Source organism: Dendrobates tinctorius, unplaced genomic scaffold, assembly GCF_039654945.1.
Source record: "Dendrobates tinctorius isolate UK_male_01 unplaced genomic scaffold, ASM3965494v1 ptg000082l, whole genome shotgun sequence".
Classification (NCBI taxonomy): Eukaryota; Metazoa; Chordata; class Amphibia; order Anura; family Dendrobatidae; genus Dendrobates; species Dendrobates tinctorius.
In genome coordinates, this window is record NW_027361750.1 from 25,289,441 (window position 1) to 25,309,839 (window position 20,399).

The 20,399-nt window shown below is 39.0% G+C and overlaps 1 protein-coding gene across 1 annotated transcript in view; it reads right to left on the bottom strand.

Annotated features, from left to right (window-relative positions):
* The window catches only part of RP1 (RP1 axonemal microtubule associated), a 742,035-nt gene that overhangs the window by 578,797 nt on the left and 142,839 nt on the right, over nt 1–20,399 (bottom strand). Inside the window, exons 12-13 of the mRNA XM_073583994.1 lie at nt 9,833–9,936; nt 1,882–2,058 (exon numbers count right to left, since the gene is read on the bottom strand). Coding sequence (XP_073440095.1) covers nt 1,882–2,058; nt 9,833–9,936 — 281 coding nt within the window. The remainder of the gene's footprint in view (nt 1–1,881; nt 2,059–9,832; nt 9,937–20,399) is intronic.

A 20,399-nucleotide genomic window follows, 5' to 3' on the forward strand; every position in this document is an offset into this window, starting at 1 on the left:
CACACCCCACTTTTCAGTTTTTGATTTTCCACAAAAATGTAAAATAACCAATAAATGTCATTCAACTTCACAATTGTGTCCCACTTGTTGCTGATTCTTCACCAAAAATTTACATTTGGTGTCTTTATGTTTGAAGCATATGTGGGAAAAGGTTGAATAGTTCTAGGGGGCCGAATACTTTCGCAAGGCAAGGTATATGTTTAAAGTATATGAAAAGCTTTGAAATTGAATTATTTCTTTAACTATATAACTATGCTAGTATTGAGGCATTAAAAAGATTGCGGGAATTTCTACAGTAAATTCTGCTCTAATACTGGTGTGTTGTTATCACAACAGAAATAAACCAGACTCTATTGTATGATAACAATATAACAGAGCCTTTAAATCTTACTTTATCTAAATATTTTGTAAATTATGAAATCATCACAAAATTGTCAGGCCTATTAGCACACACACTAGAGTGACATTATTAAGATAGCATAGACATACACATAGATAACTACAGCAACATCAATAAAGATGCACTCCCATCAAAATTTGTATCCTAGTAATATATTGCAATCATCATGTTATATAGCATGTTATATAGAACAGTATTCGTGCCAAATGTATGTTTAATGATCGGTTCCAATATATTTGGCAACTTCTACTCCCATTGACTCTAATTACGTTCGGCGAATATTGCAAAAACAATATTCAATACCAATCATATTCGGACTGAATCTGAGCAAATTCGGTCATCTCTACTTACAATCGCTCATTTTGCCTTTCTACCCAGCTAATTCTTCTCTTTTTCAGAAGAACTATGACATCACATGATTAAAAACTAAGCAGCTGAATCCTTCTAAGCTCTATGTATTAAAAAGAGGTCAATTTTCCCTTTATGAATCAGGAGTCACCACAAAAGTCCCTGGCACGGAGAAGTGGAGCAACTAGGTAAGGAGTTGACATGGGCAATGATAAGTGCAGGGAAAAGAGACTTCCAAGTTCTATGTAGAGCAACAAAAATAGAAGAAATTACTGGGTAGAAAGGCAAAATGAGCAATTGAAAGTACACACTGCTGTATAGTTGTCATGCTATTGACTCACACAGAGGGTAAGCTCCACGCTACTCATTGCGGTCGCTGCTCTGCCCTCTCCAGTCTGGGGCTGTCTCGCTGAGCTGCCTCTTGCAGCATTTCCACCACCTTCTTCATCCTCCTGCTGCTGTTGAGTCTTCCCTGGTCCCTAAGCAGTAGGCGATTTAATATGCGGCTTCTCCCACCACTCCTCACCTGATCGAAGGTTCAAATTCAGTTCCTGTATGGTTTCCTGTAAGGTACTCTCTTGCATTTTCTTTCTTGTTTTCTGACCTGGCTAGCCTACTTGTTAATTCTGATTTCTCTACTCTTGACCTCGGCTACATATATATTGAACCTGTGCTGCCTGCTCTGACCTCAGATTGTCTGACAACATCTTTGCTTTAATTCACCTGTACCTCGTACCTGTGTCTCTGACCATCCAGTCAATCCCTGCAGACCCAGGGACTGCCCTGTAGTGGTACCTGGTGACTACCTGCGGCCAAGCCTATCCTCACTAAAAGAGGCTGTAGTAAATACTAAGTAGTCACTTAGTAACGCCCCTCCAGGTAAAGCCTGACTAATGACGCAGTGGGTCCACACCCACCAGTGTTACAATAATATGATGATTGCAATATATTAAGGGGATAAAAACTTTGATGAGAGTGCTTCTTTAATTACATTTTACAACAATTCAGGCACTGGATTATTTTCAATGCAGCCAGAAAATAATTAAAAAAAACATTTCCAAAGCCCCCAACAAGCTCAAAATCTGACAATTTAAGAACAACCAAACTAATACATGAGGCAAAGTATAATGCACCTTCACATGTACAGAGAATTCTTTACAGATTTCTGCGTAGCCTCTGGTGTTATCATTTGATGGTTCGCCATCATGGTTAAAGGAGATGGTCATTCCTGGCATTCTGGTGGATTCCAGAGTCACACAACGGTTCGGCTGAATATGAAGCTGAAGCTCACACAGGATGCCACTGTTATCCTAAGGAAAAGAACAACACGAGTAGAAGACAACATTTTAAAACAATAAACAATATGATAAGCATAATAAATAAATAAATGAAACAGTTTACAACACTTGACATAAACCGAAAGTCCAAAAATGCTTTACGTTTTTACAGGGATTTGTGATTTTGTACAAATATAGCATATTCAGCCTCTAGATGTGCATTCAGATATATTTTATATTTACTGATAGCAAGAAAAGATTTTGTAAGCAGTAAAAAAAATGATATATAAAGTATACTAAAGATTCATAGCATTTCAATGCCGCTATCTGCAGACCGGATATAACTTCAAGAGAAATGTGCTGTCTTCCAGGTGCAAAAATTAAAGATGTGTCTGACAGGATATCAGGACTCTTCAGACCTACAGATGACTACCCATTCCTGCTACTACATGTGGGGACAAATGACACCGCAAGAAACGACCTGGAAACCATCTGCAGAGACTTTGAAGACTTAGGCAAGAAAGTGAAAGAACTGGGAGCGCAGGTGGTCTTCTCTTCCATCCTCCCAGTGGATGGCCATGGAACAAGGAGGTGGAATAAGATTCTGCAGGTGAACAACTGGCTACGTCGATGGTGCCGTCAGCAACGATTTGGATTTCTGGATCACGGAGTGAACTACTTATACGATGGACTACTTGCTAGAGATGGGGTGCACCTTACGAAGACTGGAAAGCAGGTATTTGGAAGTCGCCTTGCTACACTTGTAAGGAGAGCTTTAAACTAGAACAACATGGGAAGGGAAGCAAAAGACCAGAAAAAGCCATACACCTGACAAATGCTACTGAGAACTCTGCTATTAGAAGTGGAAAGGAAGAACAAAGACGAAAGAATCTAATTAAAAAAAATATTGGAGAAGGAGAAACCAATCACAAACTAAAATGTTTCTATACTAATGCACAAAGCATGGGCAACAAACAAGGAGAATTGGAACTACTAACACAGGAAAAGAAATATGATGTCATTGGAATCACTGAAACTTGGTGGGACAATACACATGATTGGAATACAAGACTAGAAGGATACAACTTATTTGCAAGAAACAGACTTGATAAACGAGGAGGGGGTGTCGCATTGTATGTTAGAAATGCGTATATCTGCACAGAGATTGAAGCTTCAGAGACTGGGAGTTCTGTGGAAACTGTGTTTGGGTAAGAATACAAGGACAGAACAATGGAAAGGACACCATTGTAGGCATTTACTACAGGCCGCCTGTGCAAGCTGAAGATATGGATGAACTCTTTATGCATCAAATGGCCAAGTTCTCCAAAAAATATGACATAGTTGTCATGGGAGATTTCAACTATCCAGACATTTGTTGGGAATCTCTCTCAGGCAAAACTAACAGGTCAAGGAAATTCTTATCCTCTCTTGCTGACAACTTTATCTTCCAAAAGGTAAAGGAGAAAACAAGGGGAACTGCTACCTTGGATCTAATCCTTATAAACAGGGAGGAAATGGTTGAGGAGGTAAAAGTGGCTGGGACCCTAGGAGGTAGCGACCATGCTATTTTAGAATTTTGGATAACTAGAGGCGGAAGACCTGTGAAGACTCAGACGTCAAGGTTAGATTTCAGAAAGGCAGATTTTAAGGGATTCAGAAAGAGAATTGGAGGGATCCAATGGCTGGATATCATTAAAGACAAAAATGTCCAGGAAGGATGGGAAATCTTGAAAAATGAAATTCTCAAAGCACAGTTGTTAACAATTCCGAAAAGAGGGAAGAATAGGAAGCATTTAAGGAAACCAGGATGGATGAACACAGAACTTAAGCACATGCTAAAAAGGAAGCAAAAAATGTTTATAAAATGGAAAGAAGGAGGCATATCTAAAGAAGAATATAATGCTGTCTGCAGAACCTGCAAGGCACAAATCAGATTATCTAAAGCTGAAAATGAATTGAGGCTTGCAAGAGATGTCAAAAGCAATAATAAAGGATTTTGGGGATATGTCAAAAGTAAAAGAAAAGTCAAAGATGCTATAGGATTTTTACAGGATGAAAATGATGAAATGGTAAGACAGGATGTTGAGAAGGCTGAACTTTTAAATTCCTATTTTGCATCTGTTTTCTCTCAGAAAGGAAATGTAACATCAACTGTTATTCACTGTCCTATTAAGGGAATAGAAGAATCCAGGATATCTATAAACAGAAAGATAGTGAGGAAACACTTAGCTAACCTAAATGTATTCAAGTCTCCAGGTCCAGATGAATTACACCCCAGAGTACTGAAGGAGATAGCAGAAGAAATTTTTGAACCCCTCTCCATAATCTTTGAAAATTCTTGGAGAACAGGAGAAGTGCCAGAAGACTGGAGAAGAGCAAATGTTGTTCCTATCTTCAAAAAGGGGAAGAAGGTGGACCCAGGCAACTATAGGCCGGTGAGTCTGACTTCTATACCAGGAAAGATCTTTGAACAAATTATTAAACAACATGTATGTCAATACCTGGATAAGAATGAAGTGATTAAACAGAGTCAGCATGGGTTTGTAACTAATAAGTCATGTCAGACTAATTTAATTTCCTTCTATGATGGTATTACTGATTGGGTGGATCAAGGAAATGCTGTAGATATAGTATATCTTGACTTCAGCAAAGCATTTGACAAAGTCTCTCATACAATCCTTATTGAAAAAATGACTAAGTATGGAATGGACAAGGCAACTGTTAGGTGGATTCATAACTGGCTTAGTGATCGGACCCAAAGAGTGGTCGTAAATGGCTGCACATCCAGTTGGAAGAATGTCTCAAGTGGGGTACCACAGGGCTCTGTCCTGGGCCCTGTATTGTTCAACATCTTTATCAACGATTTAGATGAAGGAATTGAGGGTAAACTGATTAAATTTGCTGATGACACAAAGCTAGGAGGGATAGCTAATACTAGAGAAGAGAGAGAGAGGATTCAAAAAGATTTAAATAAACTGGAGAAGTGGGCAGCAACTAACAGAATGGTTTTTAACAGGGAGAAATGCAAAGTACTACATCTGGGCAATAAAAATGAAAAAAGCATATATAGAATGGGAGGAATAGGGCTAAGTGACAGCACATGTGAAGAAGACTTGGGTATACTAATAGATCACAGACTGAATATGAGTCAACAGTGTGATGCAGCAGCAAAAAAGGCAAATGCAATTCTAGGATGTATTAACAGAAGCATACAGTCTAGATCACGTGAAGTAATTATTTCCCTCTACTCCTCTTTGGTCAGACCTCATCTGGAATATTGTGTCCAATTTTGGGCACCACATTTTAAAAAAGACATCAACAAACTGGAGCAAGTTCAGAAAAGAGCGACCAGAATGGTGACCGGTCTGCAAACCCTGTCTTATGAGGAAAGGTTGCAGGATTTGGGAATGTTTAGTTTGCAAAAGAGAAGACTGAGAGGAGACTTAATAGCTGTCTACAAATATCTAAAGGGCTGTCACATTGTAGAAGGATCAACTTTATTCTCATTTGCACAAGGAAAGACTAGAAGCAATGGGATGAAGCTGAATGGGAGGAGACACAGATTAGATATTAGAAAAAACTTTTTGACAGTTAGAGTGATCAATGAGTGGAACAGGCTGCCACGAGAAGTGGTGAGTTCTCCTTCAATGGAAGTCTTCAAACAGAGGCTGGACAGACATCTAACTGGGATGATTTAGCGAATCCTGCTTTGAGCAGGGGGTTGGACCAGATGGCCCAGGAGGTCCCTTCCAACTCTACGATTCTATGATTCTATGATTCAATGTATAATGGATAAACTTTATTTTCAAAAAATCTGAAATTTTAAGCTCCACAATGTATTCTAGTTAAAATACTGTCACAAAAGAGCCCAATACTTTATACAGCATTATTGGCGGTAACCTTTAATGGTAATGGTCCGCCATACTAATAAATTGTTCCACTCCATAAGCATACATGTAAACACAGAGAAAAACAGAGTGACCGAATACAAGAAGAATTTTCGTAAAATGTAACAAACTTTATTATAATACATGTGTACAATAAATATCCATAGGAAAATTACACATAACTAGCTGACACCAAAATCCAAGGGGGAAAGCAAATGGGGAGGATGACAAATAACCCTTGAGAAAGCGCTCCCTGGTAGCGCGAAACGCGCGTCGGAGATTCCTCTACCTTTTGGGGTACCTGGCACCTTTGGTAAGCTCTCCCTTTGCTTTATTTCTTGCCATTATGGCGTGATTGTGCTGTTTGTGGGACTGTCTTACCGTCATTTTCTTTTATTATGTCGAGTTAGTCTAGCGGGCTTGCTGCCTCCTCAGACCTATTACGGTGGTGATTTTCATGATTGCAGGCAGCGGCGCCTTATTTACATATCCTTTGGGCTCTCCATAGAATATATTTTATTTTGTTGGTGCTATGGGTTATTTGTCATCCTCCCCATTCGCTTTCCCCCTTGGATTTTGGTGTCACCTAGTTATGTGCAATTTTGCTATGGATATTTATAGTACACATGTATTATAATAAAGTTTGTTAAATTTTACGAAAATTCTTCTTGGATTCGGTCACTCTGTTTTTCTCTGTAGTTAAAATACTGTATTTGTTAATACATAATTAACATATTATCAGGACAGACATCTATTGGTTGGATTTCTACTTGTTTAAGCTAAAGGGGTTTCACAGAGATATATACAGTTAGTCAAGGGTGTATCTACAGTGGGGAAAAAAAGTATTTGATACACTGCTGATTTTGCAAGTTTTCCGACCTACAAAGAATGGAGAGGTCTGTAATTTTTATGGTAGGTACACTTCAACCGTGAGACAGAGAATCTTAAAAAAATAACAGAAACTCACATGTTAGGTGTTGGGATTCTCGCGCTGCGCAGGATGGATCCCAAGTATAATCTGGTACTGTGCTCTCCCATTCAAGTCCAGCCGCTGCACTTGCTGCTCAGCACAGATGTCGGTCCCAGCATCTTACTCAGGCTCACGGTATACATTTGGTTACTGCTGGCTCTCCAGCCAAGTCTATGGTAACCAGTGTCATACAGGTGCAGCCTTGCACTCTGAAGTCTAAGTCCAGAGATCACCCCACTGATCATGTCCGTGATGTAGCGTCTTCTCATTGGCGGTCGGACGTTAGCTGCTCTAGTAATGTGGCACCTCTGGAATGTCCCGAGGGCGATGTCATGGCTCGCTGGACGTCAGTGTTTGGTGTGAAGCTTTGGGTTTAAAAGGCTCTCAGCGGCTCTCGCGGGTGCGCTACTATCACTCAGGTTCGGTGTGTGTGAGTGGGTACTCTTCCACTCTGTCTGCACGTGTGTGTATTTGCCTACCTTCTGAATTTCTTATTTGTTATTCCGCTTGGCTTAGTGTCTGTCTCATTCATGTGTGCAGTTAATACAGTTCAGTTACAGAGCAAGCTCAACCTATGTGCTGTACTTCTCTGTGAAGTCAACAGGGTTTTGTACCTAGCGTCATTTGAGTTGTTTCTCTTGACTTAGCATCTGTTTCTTTCTACTGTGCCGTTAGCACAGTTCAGTTACAGAATAAGCTCAACCCTTTTTCACTAACTCTCTGTGAAGTTAACAGAGCTGGATATTCTGCATTCTGTTCATACTGTGTGGAGTTAACGCAGTCTGATTAAGGTGAACGCTCGATGCTTCGTTCCACCATTGTTCACACTAGCAGCAGTTATACATCTCGGCACGGTGGACCCCGGGTTGCGATTGCACTTTATTTTTTATTTTATTTAGTGCAATCCGCCAACCCTAACATCATCTTATATGAATTTTAAAAAACTAAATTGCATTTTATTGCATGAAATAAATATTTGATCACCTACCAACCAGAAAGAATTCTGGCTCTGCACTCACTACCTGTATTAATTACAAACCACAAATTTTTTCCAAATATTAAATTGGCACTTCAACATATAAATCTCCACTAGCGGAAAAGAAGAGCATCAATCCCTCCTATCCATAATGAAGCTAAGCATAATCACATAAGAATACATAACTTTATTAAGCAAAATAAAAACATGTAAAAACAGGCTACAATTTCATATTTTCCGGTTACATAACCCAAATGGGGAAAAAACAGCAGAAAATATAGGGTTGTATTAAAATCACAGTTGATTATTGATTATGTACACTGTGTGATTACATTGTTACCTCCCCCCTTTTTTATTTACATATTTGTATGAGAAGTTTATAAATATATACCAATTTATTCTTATATATATATTATGGATTGATTAATTGCCAGCCTGCTATATATTTTATTTTATTATATATGTAATTATTTTTACTATTTCTCACACAGAGGACACGTGTTGTGTTACTATTGTTACCCTATTTAAATAAAGGTATTTTTATAAGATAGAGGTTGTCTCTTTTATCATTATCTGTATTTGTACTTCTTCATTGACCTTAAATTCAAATAATGCTTTGTTGGATTTTCTAAATGTTTTCGAATGGTCTACCATTCCTTTTAACTGCTGTATATTATCTATGGAAATAACTATTAGGATACTTATAGATTATATTATTTTATAGAAAGATATATACAGATATTGCTAACTTCAGGCTATTTTGGTATTATCGCTGTGTTTGGAGGAAGAAGGATGAGTACACCCCCAAGAAAACCGTTCCAACTGTGAAGCATGGTGGGGAAAACATCATGCTTTGGGAGTTATTTTCTGTAAAGGGGATAGGACAACTGCATCATGTGAAGGGTTATGTATCTTGAGATTTTGGCCAACAACCACCTTTGAGCATTGAAGATGGGTTATGGCTTGGTCTTCCAGCATGACAATAATCAGAAACACACAGCTAGAGCAACTAAGGAGTGGCTCCGTAAGTAGCATTTCAAGGTCCTGGAGTGGCTCTCCCGACCTGAACCCAATAGAACATTTTTGAAAGAAGCTGAAACTCAATGTTGTCCAGCAACAACCAGAAAACCTGAAAGATCTGGAGATCTGTATGGAGCAGTGGGACAAAATCCCTGTTGGAGTGTGTGCAAGCTTGGCCAAGAACTACAGGAAACATTTGACATCTATAATTGCAAACAAAGGTTTCTGTACCAAATATTATGTTTTGTTTTTCTACTATATCAAATACTTAATTCATGCAATAAAATGCAAATTAATTATGTAAAAATCATACAATGTGATTGTCTGGATTTGTTTTAAAATCCTCACAATGTAAGTGTACCTACGCTACGATAAAAATTACAGACCTCTCCATTCTTTGTAGGTGGAAAAGCTTGCAAATTTGGCAGTGTATCGAATACTTATTTTCTTCATTTAATATAATGTGCAAGTGCTGGAAGCCACACCACTCTTCAGGACCCATTGTACAACAGATACAAATGGCATCCAGGTCTTATCGAAGTTCCGATTTGGTGTTCATCTTGACAGTATATTGTTCCACGCAGCACTATTTTGCTTTCATCAAATCTGATGAAATCTACATTGCCTTAGTCTATCTTTGATCAGGAATAGCTAAGACTGGATGGACAAATAAAGTATGTAATAAATTCATATAAAGCAGAGCTGACCTTGTTACTTACACATATAGAAGGTATAACTAATCAATACAAAGGTACATGGACATCACAGCAGCACAACTTTAGGCATGGTTTACATGACGTATTATCAGATTTATTATGAATTCTAATAAATATTATTCTGCTGTAGAATATATATTTTTCCTATGGAGACTGCAGAACATTTATAATATAAAATATTCTTAGAGACTTAAAAATACATGTAAAGAAGGAATAGTTGAAAATGCATCTTTCATACCATTGCAGAAGCTATTCCCTTGTCAATTGCCAAAGCAAGATGCCGGATGTGATGACTCCTGAAAACACGCACCTTTCCTCTCTTCACCAGAACGTCAAAGAAACCTATATGTTTTAAGAAAAGTTAATACTGGATTATAAATGTATATATCTGCATTCTGTAATACAACTTCATAATGATGCATAAATGAATAGACATCTACAGGTTGTCCTAGCATGCTGGAAGTTATAGTCAGATGACAACTGACAGTAGAGATGAGCAAATCAATTTAATGTGAATCGAATTTCTGCACTGGACTCCAATAATTTGCAATGATATATGCTTCAATCACCAGAAAAAAAGCCCACCACCATTTTACACAAGAAGAAGATTCCATCAGCTAGAGAAGTCTACCATGAGAACAGGCATGGCCTTGTGGGCCTCCCCCATGCAGCTAACACATGGTATAGCAAAGCCAATCAGGAGGGATTATCATATCCTGTATTAATCCAGAGACAGGAAATGCATCAGCTAGTTTGCCATTTTGGAGTGAATCTGGATACTGGTGACATTATAGCTCACAACTTAGTAATAAAGACACGGAAATAAAGCATTGAAACTCTGAAGAAACATTACAGATTATGTGTGAGAGCACAGCAGTGAAAACCATCTGTAAATTACCGTCTGTTTACCCTTAGCCATAGATGGTAAGGTAACCACCATATATAGCTTTTCTGATACCTATAATGCTTTTTAAAATACATGTATTTAATCCCTTACCACTTTTGTAATCTGCTTTATTATGAAATTTCCTACCAATACCATTCTTCTGATTCTGCTTTTCCCTATGTGTGCTTTTTTCTTTACTTCTTGTGATGTTTCACTTGATAGTAGTCTCAAAAGAGAAATCGCAGTAGGCTGGTCCTGCACTCACTTCCCCACATATTCTATTCCCCCTACCTTAAATAGGATGATAAAGCTGAAAGCTGAGGGTTGCAGCCTGCAGCTGCTAGTTTTGCCTGTGCTGGTTAACAAAAACAGAAGAGACCCCACTTCATTTTTTTTATTTATTTAGAGCACAGGCGCCGGAAGATGAATACTCCCATCAGTAGCGCCTTCTCTTAGTAGTGAAAACAGGCATAGGTTGATTAGAGTAGTACTCTCTCATGAGCTAATGCCTGTGACCGGTGGTAGCCTTTGTAACGCCAGTCACAGCTGCTGGCTCACGCAGCTCTCTGACCGTCAGTAATGATCTTACCACTGATCAGAGTTGCCAGTGTTTCCTGCGCTGTTAAGCAGATGAGACCATGGGAAACAGCTGATGTTCATGGTGCCAAACTCAAACAGTAACACGGACTTCCTGAAAAAGCCAATGTTGGGGGTCCATGCACGAACACTAGGTGTTCAGTATGGACCCCGAACTTTACTGTTCGGGTTCATCAATCTCTATTTATGAACGGAAATATTTACTTAAAACATTTTCTGGATTGAGCTAGTCATCCATACAGTTGAACATGGTTATTGTTACATTACGGTGGTATGCAAAACTACAAAAAAGCTTTGAAAACTATTTCTGGATTCAGTCATCCTTTGAGTATTACACTCTTTCTGTTACATTTTGGTGGTATAGAAACCTCAAAAAAAGTCTTCAAAAATGCTTCTGTGTTCAATTACACATCTATATAGTATTACGTGCTCTGGGATACATACCTCTGGTATATAAGTTCAAAGTGTTAAAAAAAATTTTTGGTATTGCTCATTCACAGATTATTATGTTTTCTGGGGTACATTTCGGTGTCAGATAACAGCCCAAAAAGCATTGAAACAATTTTCTGTATTCAATTACTCATCCATATACTATTAAGTAGTCTGTGGTACATTTTTGTATTATATAACAGTCTAAGAAAGTGTTAAAACATTTTTCTGTATTCAATTACTCATCCACATATTACATGCTTTGTGGTACATTTCGGTATAATATAACACTCTAAAAACACATTGAAAATGTTTTCTGTTTTCAATTACTCATCCATATACTATTATGTGGTCTGTGGTACATTTTGGTGTTACACAACAGTCTAGAAAAGCATTGAAACATTTTTCTGTATTCAATTATTCAAACATATACTATTACATGAACTGTGGTACACTTCGATGTTATATAACAGTCCAAAAAGGCATTGAATATTTTCTCTGTATTCAATTACTTGTCCATATATTATTATATGCTCTGTGGTGCATTTTGGTGTAATATGACACTCCAAAAAAATTGAAAAATTTGTCTGGATTCAATTAGTAATCCATACAGTATTGGATGCTTTCTGTGACATTTTGATGATGAATAAGACTGCAAAAAAGCTTTGAAAAATTTGTCTGGATTCAATTAGTCGTCCATACAGTATTAGGTGTGTTCTTCTGTTACATTTTTGTAGTATATAACACTCCAAAAAAATTTCAAAAATATGTCTCAGTTTCAATTAGTTATCCATAGATTATTAGGTGCTTTCTGTGACATTTTGGTGGTATATAAGACTCCAAAAAAGTGTTGAAAATTTTTCTGGATTTAATTGTAAAAATACTGAAGCAAAGGGTTGGGGGTGTCAGTCTTGGTTTGCAAACTTGCAGAGTAGGAGGTTCTGCAAAGCTTCAGCTTTGGTGAAGAAACACAGAGCCAAGTGAAGGAAAAAGGCCTGGCACCCCTCAGCGTGACACGGCGGTGCAGTCGCCCATGGCAACAGGTCCCAATTATGGACTGTCTTGTTTCCCGGCTGTGATCTGGAGGATACCTTTTGTGTTCCAGTTGTAAGTTTCTTTGGACATTAAAAGACATTTGATTTGAACTTTTCTGTGGTCACTGCCTGTCTGTCACACTGCACAAACCACACTGCACTACATGTGACATTTCTATGATATATAACACTGCAAAAAAGTGTTGAAAATATTTCTGGATTCAATTAGTCATCCATAGACTATTAGGTGCTTTCTGTTACATTTTGGTGGTATGTAAGACTCCAAAAAAGCTTTGAAAAATTTGTCTGGATTCAATTAGTCATCCATACAGTATTAGGTGTTTTCTGTGACATTTCCATGGTATATAAGACTACAAACAATTGTTGAAAAGTTTGTCTGGATTCAATTATTCATCCATACAGTATTATGCACTTTCTGTGACATTTTTGTAGTATATAACACTCCAAAAAAAGTTGAAAAATATTTCTGGATTCAATCGGTGATCCATAGACTATTAGGTGTTTTCCATGACATTTCGGTGGTATATAAAACTACAAAAAAGTGCTCATTTTTTTCAGAATTCAATTACTCATTTATAGAGTATTATGTTCTGTGAGGTACATTTCAGGGGAACGTAACCCTACAAAAAAGCGTTAAAATTTTCAGTATTATATTAATCATCAATAGAGTATTTAGTGCACTGGGGTACATATCAGTGGTATATAACCTTCCAAAAAATTTTCTGCAATCACTTACTCATGTATAGAGTATTATGTCCTCTGGGGTACATTTTTCTGGTATGTAATCCTCAAAAAAAGCTGTGAAAAAAAATTCAGTAATCATTTACTCATCTATACAGTATTACGTGCTCTGGGGTACATTTTGGTGGCTTGGAACCCTCCAAACAAAGCGGTCAAAAACTTTTGAGTATTCAATTACTCATGTATAGGGTATTACATGATTTAGGGTACATTTCAGTGGAATATAACCCTCCAAAAAAAACATTGAAAAATGTTTCTACATTCACTTAGTTTTTCATAGAGTATTATGTGCACTAGTGTATATTACGGTGGTATGTAAAACATCAAAAAGCATTCAAACATTTTTCAGTATTCAATTACTCATTCATAGAGTATTATATGCTCTGGAGTACATTTCGGTGGTATATAACCTTCCAAAAAGCATTCAAAATTTTTCTGGATTTAATTAGTAATCCATACAGTGTAACCTATTTAGTGGGTGACAGGGCATCAAAGGTGGCAGAATCCCATAAGACTTCTGAAGGAGCGACCGGAGGAATATCGGAGCCAGACCAAGCTGGTGTGATGGTGGAGGTGTCAGCCAGTAGCCTGTAGACCAGAACCAGCCATTTTCCCAGAACCAACAAGGACCAAACCAAGGAGGCAGTCTTCATTGCTGGGGTTCTTGCGGATTGCAGATGGGAAAGTCAGGATCCAGCAACTAGTGAGCGGACTGCGGGGCTTAGGCTGGTTGGAAAATAGAAGGAGGCGAGCCAGGGCTGGGAAAAGGATGCTAGGTACCAACAGTTGCCATCCCAGGAGGAGGTTTTTATGTACAACTGGCAGTGGAGATGAGGGTACATAGAAGAATTTGGTACCAATCATCACATCTCGTTCAAACAGCGACCTGTAGAGATGGAACACTTGCCACGAAGGATGCAAGAGCTAACTGCCGGAACCAAGGTCAAAATGGAAAGCCAACATCGCTGTTATGTGGTGGGTGTGATCGGAGAAGGAAGGGAGCAGGATGAGCTCTTCACGCAAAATAAACATGCCTGGGAGAGGCTCCTCAAGGCAGCTCGAGACAGGGTTGCTACCACCTCCAAGAGATCGTACTATTCTTGGGGTTCCCCACCTCCTATGTGGGAGCAGGCAATGGTGCAGGTGACATAGGGGGTTGTCAACCATTTTTGCCGTTAAAAGCGGCAGTGAGGAATAAGTACCCTTAACTGCCGCAGTTAAAAGGTGTATCGGCGGTCGTTAAGGGATGAAATCTTTTACCGAGAGTAATAAAATAGTAATAATTTTAATAGTGCTAACATATTCCGCAGCATTTTAGAATTTTAGAGGGGACTTTTACAGACAATAAGAAGATTACAAAATAACTCAGATACTAAAAGGAACAAGCGTGCATTATATGATTATGATGAAATAGGGGAGGCATGAAAGGTAATTGGTAAAATATGCTGATATTGTAGGCTACAGCCATAATATACTAACTAGGGTCTGCACATATTGCTGTCTGAACTGGTTGCCAGTCAGTATGTGTACAGCACAGAGACAAAGGGCTATTAAGTGCATGAGATCTAGGGCTATTAAGTGCATGGAGCGTGTGTGAACAGATTCCATAGGGGTAATGAATTTGAAGAAAATTTAGCATGTGCCAAATGGGGATAGTTAGATAAGTGAGGTGGGGCAATAGGCAAGTCTAAAGAAATGGGTCCTGGGTAGTGCATTCCAAAGAATTGGCACAGGACACAAGAAGTCATGGAAAAGGGAATGGGAAGTTTGAATAATTGAGGATTTTAGTTTTAAGACATTAGCAGAACAGAGGGCACGGGTAGGGTGGTAGAATGAAATGAGGAAGAACATGTACTGTAGGGGGGTGCTGAACCGTGGAGCGCTTTGTGGGTGAGAGTGATAAGTATACTGTATATTGAACTCTGTGTCGGATGGGCAACCAGTGGAATGACTGGCACAGGGTAGAAGCATCGGTTTAGTGGTTGGAAAGAAATATGATCCTGGATGCTGCATTCAGGACGGATTGAAGAGGGGAGAGTTTAGGAAGAGGGACACTGATTAGTAGAAAGAGTTTTTGCTGATTGTAAATGTATGAAAAGGTCTAATTCAAGGGATGTTCTTGAGGTGTAGGTGAAATGAGAGGGCGAGTGATTGGGTGTTGCAAGTGAAGGAAAGATCTGAATCAAATATGACACCAAGGCAGCCAGTATGTTGCTGGAGAGTAATGGTTGAGCCACAAACAGAAATGGCATAGGTAGGTTAGTGAAGGGAGGAAATAAGGTTAAGATGAAGTATATAATTGGTTGTCATCAGCATAGAGATGGTACTGAAAACCAAATCTACTGATTGTTTTGTACAATAGGGGTCGTTTACAAGGAGAAAAGGAAGGTGCCTACGACTGAATCTTAAGGAACCCTGACAGTAAGGGGAAAGGGATAGGAAGAGGAGCCAGCAAAAGATACAGTGAAGGAGCTGTCAAAGAGGTAGGAGAATCAGTAGAGAACAGTGTCTTTGAGCCCGATAGAACAGAACATAGCGAGGAGGAGCTGGTGATCCACAGAGCGGAATGCTGCAGAGAGATCCAGGACAATTAACAAGGAGTAGTGACCATTAGTTTTAGCTGTTAGTAGATCTTTAGAGACTTTAGTGAAGGCAGTTTCAGTAGAATGTAAAGAGCGGAAACCAGATTGTAAAGGGTAGAGAAGAGAGATATCTGAGAGACAGCGGATCAGATGGGAGTGGATCAAGCGTTCCAGGAGTTTAGAGATGAAGGGAAGATTGGAGACATGTCTGAAGTTAGCAGTGCAGTTATGGTGGAGGGATGTTTTTTTAAGTAATGGATGTATATTGGCGTATTTAAATGCAGAGGGAAAAATTCCATATAGAGGGAGAGATTAAATATTTTAGTTAGGTGAGTGGTGACAGCTGGGGAACGGGACTGGAGGAGATGTGGGGGAATAGAGTCACTGGTACAGACAGTAGAGTCAGAAGATGCAAGGAGCCTGATCACTTCTTGACAGAAAGCGAGCAAGATGTTGTGGAGGATGGAGGAGAATGCATAGTGTTAGGGAATTGAGAGAAAATTTCCTGTTGGATATGGAAAATTCTTTCTTTGAAATAAATTACCAGATCATCAGCACTGATGTCTGTGGTTGGGGTCTGCACTCTTGGATTGAGGAGAGAGTGAAAAATATCAAATAGTGTCAAATAGTTGTATTGAATAGTGAGGTGATGAGGGTGTTGAAGTCGGCTTGTTTGGGGCTCCAATTCTCTTATGCAAGAGAATCAGATTATACTAAGATGACCCTCGAAAATCAACATGGATCATGAACCATTTAAGTAAGTGGGATAACCTTAAAGCATCATATATTAAACATAGCAGATTAATGAAATATATTTACCAATGAATAGCAGAGCTTTACAGACATATGAGTGGAATGCAGGCTTCAGAACGGTTAGCACAGAGTAGATGAATGAAATATATATACCAATGAACAGCAGAGGTTGTAAGAGATGGTCAGTCCATTCTCCTATTCTTTCTCATAGAGAACTAATGCCCTATGTTATGGGGTGCATGCAGTGTTTGACTGGGGTGCTAGGGGTCCACCTTTCACCTGCATAATAACCTGGGTAGTTTGGTTAATGAATAAGATGCTGCTTTTTTCTGTACAGAGTGAATCAAGTGAACTATGCCAAGTACTACCCATACAGTGGGGTTGAGGCCCACCGGGGGATTCCCCTGTTACCCTATGGGCCAGTCCGAGCCTGGGTGCATGGGTGGGGGTGATAACTGTTTCTGTATTTAGGGTAATGCATGCAAGATGGGGATGGTGGATAATGAACATACGAGCAGCAGAAGTGTGGCAGTAGCCACTGTAGATATGATCACTTCTCCATCACCTTCCTCTTAAAAGCTGTGATAAGTGATCAAAGTGCCACCCCCTCATGAGGACTTATTTCTTGTGGGTGAGGGGGTAAAATAAGTAAAGTGAAAAACAATCACATATAAGGATTAGCAAAATTTTATAATAATGCAAATTACCAGAGTGGTTAGGAACGAAAGATAAATATTTATGCATGGCATTATAGATACTCTATTAAACACCACTTTTAAGGCTATGTTTGTGTTTAAGAGCTTGAAACGCGTTCAATACTGCCTTCGCAGGCCTGAGTGCTATAAGTGAGTGTTCAGGACAGCTAGAGGCTTTAAGATTTGTGGCAAATTGATTTGTTGTAAAGTGATTTTTTTTTTTTAATGCTGGTTAAGTTCAGATTTTAAAAGATTCACTCATGTCTTAGACTCCCTTCAGATGTCTGTTTTTTGTATCCATTTGCGGTCCATTTTTTAAGGACCACAAATATGGACACACACCCATTGTATTCAATGGTGGTGCGCACATGTCAGTGTTTTCACATGGACCATGTATCTGCGTGAAAGACCTTAAAACATGTCAGTTTTTACTCGCACCATGGACAAAATATGTGCTGCACACATGCACACTGGTGACACACAGATGACATCGAACTGGCAGGTAACTGTATGGTAAAAACACATACAGTTTGCGTTGTTCCCTGGCACTGAATACAGCTCTGATTCTTCTTGACTGCTCTCCCTGAGATCAGTGGAACCAGGCGACAATGATGAAAGTTGCATTCAGCACTTCCTGTGCGCATCATGTATAAAATAAAAAATTAATTCAAAAAATTGGTGTGGACTCCCTTGTAATTTTGATAACCAGCAGAGGAAAAGCCCATAGCTGGGGCTGATGTCACTAATCTGTGAAAGGGTACAATATCCCAAAAGGTTCCCAGGCTATTAAAAACAGCTCACAGCTGTTTGCTTAGCCTTTAATGGTTAGTTTACCTTGGACCCTAGAAAAAAAGACGTAGGGTCCCCCTATAAATTCTAACCAGCAAAGGCTAAATAGACAGCTCTGGGCTGATATTAATAACCAGAGAAGGGGCTAGGGATTTTGCCCCCATGTCAGACTACCATCATCAGCCCTCAGCCACCACAGAAATGGTGCATACATAAGATGCGCCAAATCTGGCACTTAGCTTCACTCTTCCCACTTGCCCTGTGGAAGTGGAAAGTATGGTAATAAGGTTGAGGTTGAAGTCAGCTTTAGTCATATTGTAAAATAGATACAGCAAGAATAAAGTCCTTTAATTGAAATAAACACATCTCATCCTCATTTTCCCATTTATTACTGTAAAAATAAAAATAGTAAAAAAAAATTTTCCACCTGCCCGACAATAATCCATTTGTCCATAATCTATTCCTGCTTCAACTTTATTTCAAGATGAATGGTGCATGATGCGACCATTCAGTCTAAAATTCAGGAGACACTGAGCTGAGCATCAGAGCGCAGCTTCAGTAACGAGCGGTAACATCATAGAGGTCACTGCCAGCTGTTCCCATGTTCAGTTAAGTGTGAGCCATCCGATGAAGTGCTGTAACCTTCATGATTTCATCGCTAGCACCGTTAGAAATTTCTCACGGTGATAGCGGCAATCTCATTAAGGTCACCACAGCTCATCCGCTCACAATCAGCTGACCATGGGAACCACAGCCTCAGTGACCTATGCAGGTAGGTCACCGCAGTTCACTGAAGCTGCGCTTTGACACTTAGCTCAGTGTCTCCTTGATTTCAGGCTGAATGGTCACATCATGCCACCGTTCAGCTTTAAATCCAGATGAGAGTGGATTAAAGGAATTTATTCTTGCTGTGTCTTTTTACAATACGACAAGCAGGAAGAGCGACGCTATGCGCCAGATTTGGCACATCTTATCGATGCACCATTTCTGGGGCCACTGAGGACTGCTGTTATTAGCCTGGGAAGAGGGCCAATATCCATGGCCCATTTCCTGGCTATTAATATCAGGCCACAGCTGTCTGTTTAGACTGCTGGTTAGAATTTAAAGGGTGACCTCATGTCATCTGTTTTCTGGAGTCTCCCTGTAAACTAACTAGTAAATGCTAAGCAAACAGCTCTTAGCTGTTATTAATAGACTGGGAACATTTATGGCTAGTGACCCCTTTGCCAAATTATTAATATAACCCCCCAGCAGTTGGCTTTCACTCTACTCGTTTTGAAAATAAATTACGCGATAGCCCACACATTTGTTAAAATAATATTTCATTTAAAAAAAACACAATGCTCTGATTATATAGCACACTGACATCTATCTATCCCTCTAGCCATCATCTATCATGTTTCTTATTGCTATCTATATCTTTGAACATCTTTAATTCTGCATTTCATTCCATACGTGTCACACTGACAGCACACGGACACATGGATATGAGTCACAAGAACACATGGATGTTACACGGATCTCACATACAAATATATGGATGGCACATGGACCTGGACCACAGATCTCAACAGAACTGTTTTTTTAGAGTACAGGAGTCACCAGAATATGTGAAGGAGGCCTTAGGAAGAGCCTCAGGTCTAACATCATCTGATGATGCAGTTGTGACCTCCTGTCAGAAATGATAAAACTTACCCTAACAAAAAAGCAAAAATGTTGTAATAATCTATACTTTGTGTATAATATACAACCAAAAAGCAAGTCCCTACTATAGCTTGCTGAAATTAACTGACTGGCACCACCTTTAATCTATCCACAATCTGTCACTCAGCTCAGCTCTCCTTTCATTCCTTAAATGACTTCCCCCTCTCTTACAATCCTTCAACTGACTACAAAGTACGCAGATAATACATTTAAAATCCTAACTCTAACCTACAAAGCTGTTTCCAGTTTATTTCCTCACTAATCTCTAGATACCTTGCCTGACACAACCTTTATCCTATATGTAACCTTATCCCTTCTACCACTGTGGTCATTTCCACACAGTCCACTAATTGAGATATGTTCACACAAACGCTAAACAGAACAGTAAACACCATGTCTAAAAAAATTAAAAACAAAGCAATCAAAAACTTAAATTGTTTTTTTCAAAGGAAAAAAATTAGCTCAAGACAAAAACTCATTTTTTTTAAATTTGCATTGCCATAAATCATGCTGACCCACAGAATAAATAATTTGATATATAATTTTTACTGCACACTGAAGGCTATAAAAAACT